The sequence below is a fragment of the Coptis chinensis genome, chromosome 4 (assembly GCF_015680905.1).
Source record: "Coptis chinensis isolate HL-2020 chromosome 4, ASM1568090v1, whole genome shotgun sequence".
Taxonomy (NCBI): Eukaryota; Viridiplantae; Streptophyta; class Magnoliopsida; order Ranunculales; family Ranunculaceae; genus Coptis; species Coptis chinensis.
Genome location: NC_141459.1, coordinates 4,111,035 through 4,117,958, shown reverse-complemented (window position 1 = coordinate 4,117,958; position 6,924 = coordinate 4,111,035). Strand labels below are relative to the sequence as shown.

At 36.8% G+C, this 6,924-nt stretch overlaps 1 protein-coding gene across 2 annotated transcripts; it reads left to right on the top strand.

Annotated features, from left to right (window-relative positions):
* Positions 1 to 3,052: 3,052 nt before the first annotated feature.
* On the top strand, positions 3,053 to 5,711 carry LOC147501311 (polyol transporter 5-like). Of its 2 annotated transcripts, XM_086606341.1 has the most exons (3): positions 3,053 to 3,189; positions 3,304 to 3,460; positions 3,897 to 5,711. In XM_086606341.1, exons 2-3 carry the CDS (start codon positions 3,322 to 3,324, stop codon positions 5,339 to 5,341), a joined length of 1,584 nt encoding a protein of 527 aa, XP_086462467.1. In that variant the 5' UTR covers positions 3,053 to 3,189; positions 3,304 to 3,321; the 3' UTR covers positions 5,342 to 5,711. The 2 variants fall into 2 exon arrangements, with proteins under 2 accessions (XP_086462467.1, XP_086462468.1); XM_086606342.1 differs by having other exon boundaries at positions 3,157 to 3,460; positions 3,850 to 5,711.
* The last annotated feature ends 1,213 nt before the right edge of the window (positions 5,712 to 6,924 follow it).

The window sequence follows — 6,924 nt, the reverse complement described above, 5'->3', positions numbered from 1 at the left end:
ATAAATATATACTTTAAAAAAAAATTGTCCTATTAAAAAGTTCACACTGACGTGAGGCCATGAGGGCTGCCATAAGGCTTTAAAACTTAGGACAACCACTCTTCAGTCGAAAATCTTCGTGACATTGAATGTTGGCAAGCATGTTGCATGCAACAAATTTTTTTTACCACCTAGCTTCTATAACTTTCAAGAAGAACTTTGCTTTTAAAATTTGGGTTATTTAGGCTTTGGTCCTACTATTAATAGCGAAATTAGGCTTTGGTCCTACTTTTCAAATTTATTAGGCTTTGGTCCTATTTTTGTTTGTTGATTGTGGGTCAAAATAGTTGACCTTGGTCAATCTGTTTCAATCTGTTTGTATTTTCAAAATGGCAAAATTACCCTTCAGTGTAGGACCAAAGCCTAAATAACCTCAACTTTTTTAGTCTATTAATAGCAAGATGTTATTCAATCTATCTTCAGATTCAGAGAACCTTCAACTTTCTCATTTTTTTTTTTACTGTACAAATCTTGTTCAAAAATCTTCTGACACAATCAATTTAATCGAATTACATAATGTAAATACAAACATAACAACTTAACAGACTTCAACATCGAATTGTCCTATATTTACAGCACACATTTAATCATCAATCAATATCCCATAATCTACTAGTTGAAACAAAAGAAGGATGGGTTGTAATAGAAAGACAAATTACTCAGCGAATTCAAATGATTACAAGTTATTGGAAGAGGTTGGATATGGTTAGTACTGCTACTATTTTCAGAGCGATCTATCTCCTTTCTAATCAACTCGTTGTTGTCAAGTGCTTGGACCTCAAATGATGCCACACCAATCTGGTCTCTTTTTACTCTCTCCCATTTATTACTGAATTTTTAATATCAAACGATGTCAATCAAGTGCTTGTTTGATTTGATCATTGACTTATTGGGGTTTTAAGAGGGTTTATTTATTTAGGTTTTGGTCTTACTATTAATAGCAAAATTAGGCTTTGGTCCTACTTTTCAAATTTACTCTCCTTATTCACCAACTCCTCAAGATGCGCACAACAACAAATTGACGGTCTAATTTTTTTAGTTCTCTGTAACGAAACCTTATATCGACACGTGGCAAACTGAAAACGTCAACATAAAAACACGTGACATGCACAGGGAGAGGTATTCTGGCCATTTTGAAATAACAAGCAGCTTGACCAGGGTCAACTATATTAACTCACAGTCAAGGAAAAAATAGAACCAAAGCCTAATAAATTTGAAAAGTAGGACCAAAACCTAATTTCGTTATTAATAGTAGGACCAAAGCCTAAATAACCCTTAAAATTTCTTATTGTGGTTGTAAAATTCTGTAGCATGCACGAATTCTACTAAAGAGTGTTTTCTTTTTCATTAATAAATTCCCTTCTTGCGTTTTTCAATTTTAAAACATTTTTTTCCGGTAATCTATCTAATAAAAATAGGTCGGTGTGGGGCCCATAGGCCCCCCATTCGGTGGCTCAAATTTTTTTCTTGGGTGTTTAAGACGTGGCGGATCCACAAAATTGTGGGGTGTGTGTAGTTTGTTATTTGGGCGCAAGAGTACTGGATCCTTGATGATTTGGTCAACAAAGGATGTCGGGCTAGCCTTTTATTGTCTGATAGGCATAGGCTGGGCTTTGTCACATCGAGTGGGCTGGTTTTGTCACATCTGGTGGGCTTTAAAATTTGGTGGTCTGAGGTTCTTTTGGGCCTACTGGTCTGGGGTTCTTTTGGGCCTACTTTAAATAATGTCATATGCACTGTTCTAAAAATGGGTCTAAGCGGCCGTCTAGGCAGTCTTTAGGCGCTAGGCGGTGCCCAACCAACTCGCCTAGGCCCAAGTCGTTTAAAAAATTGGTGAACCGACTAGGCAGGTCTAGGCGGACCGATTAGGCGGCCTCTAGGTGGTCCAGTCAAATTTTTTTTAAATGATTAAATATCGAAAATTAAAAACCCGTGTGGCTTAAGATTTGAATGAGTTTAAAAGACTACTAATTTAAATTATATGTCACTATAACAAAGAGTATGTTTTTATATGAAGTCGATATTTTTTAACTATTACATATTTTTGTAATAAGTATCTTTGTTTGTGTTTATTTTTTAAATTATGGTAAATGATTTTCTTCATTTCTTATAGTATAAATGTGTATTACTATATATATTAGGAAAAAAAACGCCGCATAGTGCCTAGACGGGCTAGGCACTCTCCCACCACCCGACTACCACCTAGCATTTTTTAGAACACTGGTCGTACGGCATGGGCAAACACTAGTCAAATATAAAACTAGCATAATTAGCAATCAAACTTTGAATTGGGTAATTGGGTGCTTGTCCATATCAACGAAAAAAGTGAGTCAAATTTCACATAATTTACGTCAATGGGTGCAATCACTTTTCACCAGTATACCAAATGGTGGAACACTGAAAATTTAATGGTCTTGTGTGGGTATGGGTTATGTGGCTCGAGTTCAAGACTACTTTCCTTTTTCTTTTTCCTTTTTTATAAAATGAAGACTGCTTTCCTATTCCTATTTTTGCCGTGTGCTCTTGATTTTGTTTCTAATGAAGTTGCCAAACATTTTAGAGTAATACTACACTGACACACAGGAAAAATGACATAATGGCGTAGCCTGTTACAACATCGATGTTGCAATGGTGAAAATAAAACCTAAAAATCTTTTTTCTCTCTCTCAAAACACTTTTTCTTTTTCTATTATCATCTTTTCTTCATATCAAACTATTCATTCCATTGATTTTTTGGTGCAACACCGATATTGCAGTAATTTTTATGGTGTAATATTCGCGTTGCAATAGTATTTTTATTAATGTTGTAATGATTTTCATGGTGCAACATTGATGTTTTGCAGTGGTGGTTTTTTATAGTACAACTTTGCTCAGTTTTTCTATGTCCGTGTAGAATTATTAAACATTTTGATGGGCACTCTGTTAAAACTTAAAAGCTATGACGACTCATGAAAACAACATTTATCTTAGAAAAAGAGAAAAATCATATGTACGTACACATGCCATATGCTTACAGATTTCACTATACATTAGCGCAAATGACACAACCAATGATAAATAGTTAATCCAACCAAGAAGTTAGTTATAGAAGTACGTGTCCGAGCATTCAGGTTGATTTACCTATCGAAATTCACTTGATTCCCCCCGAAGGTTTCTGTTCAATTTTAGAGGATATTGTTAACCTGCTTCTTTAAGGGCTTTCAGCTTCAAATTTGGAGTTCAGGACTCATTTATCTCTTTTTCTTGAATTGTTTTTCTCTCAAGGTGGAGATAGAAAACAGAATGGAGAACTTGATATCAGAGAAAAATGTCGGTCCTGGCGAGGTTAAATCACCTGATCATCCTCAAAACAAGTCCAATAAAACATTTGCATCTGCTTGTGCCATTTTAGCTTCAATGACTTCTATCATGCTTGGCTATGGTTAGTGACTTTCTCCTTCTTAATCTTTTGAACAAAAAATTTTGTTATTTTATTTTTTCTCTGTTTTATTAAGTCGATAATTTTCGTGGTCAGAATTTATTTTTCTTGTGAAAGTTTCTTTATCCCCGTGAGTATATATGTCGTACCTACATCGGGGCGCGGTCTTAAAATTTCAAAAGTGTTATGGACAATGAGAATCTTAGAATTTTTGGATGTTCATAGCTGATTACTGTTGTACTTCAGTTGGAATCTTACACGACCACAGCCCCCCCCATGCATTAGTACTGTTATGCGAGGCATCAGGCAGAGGATAATTTTTGTTTTCAAATTTAAGAATTTTATTGACACTGTAACATGATTGTTTTAATTCCTATTTCTTTATTATACAGGATCATTCTTAATCTCTTGCATATTAAATCTGTGAAATTTTGACCAGATACGGGAGTGATGAGTGGAGCAGCAATTTTCATTCAGGAAGACTTGCAAATCAATGACGTCCAATTGGAAGTTCTTGTTGGAACTATAAATCTATATAGTTTAGTTGGCTCAGCACTCGCTGGGAGAACGTCGGACTGGATAGGACGTAAACTTACTATAGTATTAGCAGCTGGAATTTTCTTTGTTGGCGCCTTATTGATGGGTTTGGCCCCGAGCTATGCTTTTCTCATGGTGGGTCGATTCGTTGCTGGAGTCGGTGTAGGCTACGCCATGATGATTGCCCCTGTTTATACCACAGAACTTGCACCCACAGCGGCTCGAGGTTACTTAACCTCCTTCCCTGAAATCTTCATCAACTTTGGCGTCTTACTTGGTTATTTATCTAATTTTGTCTTCGCTAGGCTCAGTTTACGAGTTGGTTGGAGAGTCATGCTTGGAGTCGGAGCAATTCCTTCTGTATTTATGGCCATTGGTGTACTAGTCATGCCAGAGTCACCTCGTTGGCTAGTTTTAAAAGGACGACTTGGTGATGCCAGACGTGTTTTACTGAGGACTTGTGATTCAAAAGAAGAGGCTCAGACAAGACTCTTAGGAATTCAAGAGGCAGCTGGTATACCGGCTGATTGCATGGACGAAGTTGTTGAGGTGCCGAAAGTCGAAAAGGGTCATGAGGTATGGAAAGAATTAATACTTCACCCTACTCCTACAGTTAAACGCATTTTAGTGGCAGCAATTGGAATACATTTCTTTCAACAAGCTTCTGGTATTGATGCTGTTGTGCTTTATAGTCCAAGAATATTCAAGGCGGCAGGAATCGTATCACGAAATGCTCTGTTAGGTGCAACAGTGGCAGTTGGATGTGTGAAAACTTTTTCCATCTTGATATCAACTTTTTTTGTAGACAAAGTCGGTCGAAGACCGATACTTCTAAGCAGTGTTGGAGGAATGATTGTTGCAGTGACATTACTAGCATTTGGATTAACAATGATCGAACATAATCCTCATAAGAAGTTGTCTTGGGCATTAGGTCTCTGTATTGCTATGATTTTACTCTATGTAGGCTTCTTTTCGATGGGGCTCGGACCCATTGCATGGGTCTATAGCTCTGAAATATATCCATTGAGATTACGCGCTCAAGGCACTAGTATGGGTGTTGCTATGAACCGTGTGATGAGTGGGATAATTGGTACAACATTTTTGTCAATGACCAAAGCACTGACTACTGGTGGAAGTTTTTTTCTATTTGCTGGAGTTTGTGTAATTGCCTGGCTGTTCTTCTTCATGTTTCTACCGGAAACACGAGGAAGAAATCTGGAAGACATGGATGCTTTGTTTAAATCAAGGTGGAGGAGGAACCAGAATAGAGAAGAACCAAGCGATGGGCGTCGAGCGACCCAATTAGGGACCACCAATTATGCACAGGTCGATCAGTTATCTCATTAGTGAAGTAATTTTTAAAATTACTCCCAAGTTTAATCAATCAGGCTAGGGACTTGATTGCGTGGTTTAGGAGACATTATTACTAGTAGTACGTGGTAGTGCCAAGTTCTTTTCATTACTATATTACTGTTATTATTTAAGTTTTAAACTTGAAGAGCACGACTGTGGATGATTTCGTGCATCTGGTTTAGTTGAAATGGTAATTTCATTCATTCTTCAGAAAGTATTGAAATATGTAAAGTATCCCACGTTTCTGTAAGTGTGGATACGTAATTAGTAGTTGCTGTTTTGAGTAGCTTGACATCCAAATAAGTCAAGTATAAATATATGAACTAAGGTGTAGATAAATAACTCTCTAACCCTATTATTCTCTAAGCCTCCATTCTTCTCTTTCTTGATTCTCCCATTACAATTATGTTTAAACTCTCCTAGCATCACCACTAACACTAAGCAATGCACATTGTCAGAATAGAGTTCTTTTGATGAAAGTCGTTTTTAATGGTAACAGAGAAGAACTTTTTCCATTCAGGCCTGTCTGTTCATATCAGCTACCTCTCGATGTCTTCTAGGCTTCTGAAAGCATGAATGTTTTATCTTCCTAAGTCCTGTTATATGTGAGATTGTAGCATGAACTAAGTATAACGAACATACTCCGTCCGGTACTGGCAGGACATGTATGTCCAAGTTATCATCCATGTGACTACTTCAGCCCAATAACTCGTCATAAAGTGTCCTGCTTTAACTTTTTAAGAGTATAACAACAATAAAATTACATCATTTTTTTCAATCGAATGCGAAGTATATCAAGCGTCCCCTATTTTCTAGTAAAAGTTTATTTCTATTATTGGACGTTACTCTTCCTCATAATTAGGTTTGACAATAGAGTGCAGGGACTACCAATACAATACAATCATCTTCAGGCTTAAAGCTCCTTAACAACAAATCTGCTCCCTGGTTGACTTCATTAGTTCCTTATATACTCCTGGAAAATTCAATGTGGATCAAGAATGCTCTGGGCTGTAGCAACAGCTTCTAAACTATTGAGTCTTGACTATTACTTGACAATCAGGGCACACAGACGATAATGCTTGCTTCACCCCTGCTTGGAGTGCTGCAATTTATGCTTCTTCCGAGCCTAAGATTTGGATCGACTTAAATTTACAATACGGTGAACATTATGCCATATTGCCATCTAACTTCATTCGTATAAGGCAAATCTTGTCTGAAGTGTGTGGGCATTTTGGATGTGTATTTAGTTTTTTGTTTATGCTTCTTCCGAGTCTTGACTATTTTTGTTCAAAACTCTTCATGACGGAGATAGCGAGATTGGGTTAATTAATTTTTTTTTTTTTGTTGATCTCGTTTCCAGGGCAATAGTGTCTGATAGATACAGCCTAGTAAATTCGATTTTTGATTAGCTGAATTGAAAAGAACTGAACTTCAGCTTCAAGTTTTGTAAAGTGGTGTTTGTTCCAAGTTCCAACAAATGATGGCGCTTTTCTAACCTTGGAAGTTATAGCAGAACTTTTGGGTGATCAGCTTGAAATGCTTGAGTATCTAGTTTGATTAAAATGTAACCACACAGA

Coding starts and splice junctions, on each gene's coding strand:
- LOC147501311 (XM_086606341.1), top strand. CDS start 3,322: ATGGAGAACTTGATATCAGAGAAAAATGTCGGTCCTGGCGAGGTTAAA. Junction 3,461..3,896: donor TTCTATCATGCTTGGCTATG/GTTAGTGACTTT, acceptor AATTTTGACCAG/ATACGGGAGTGATGAGTGGA.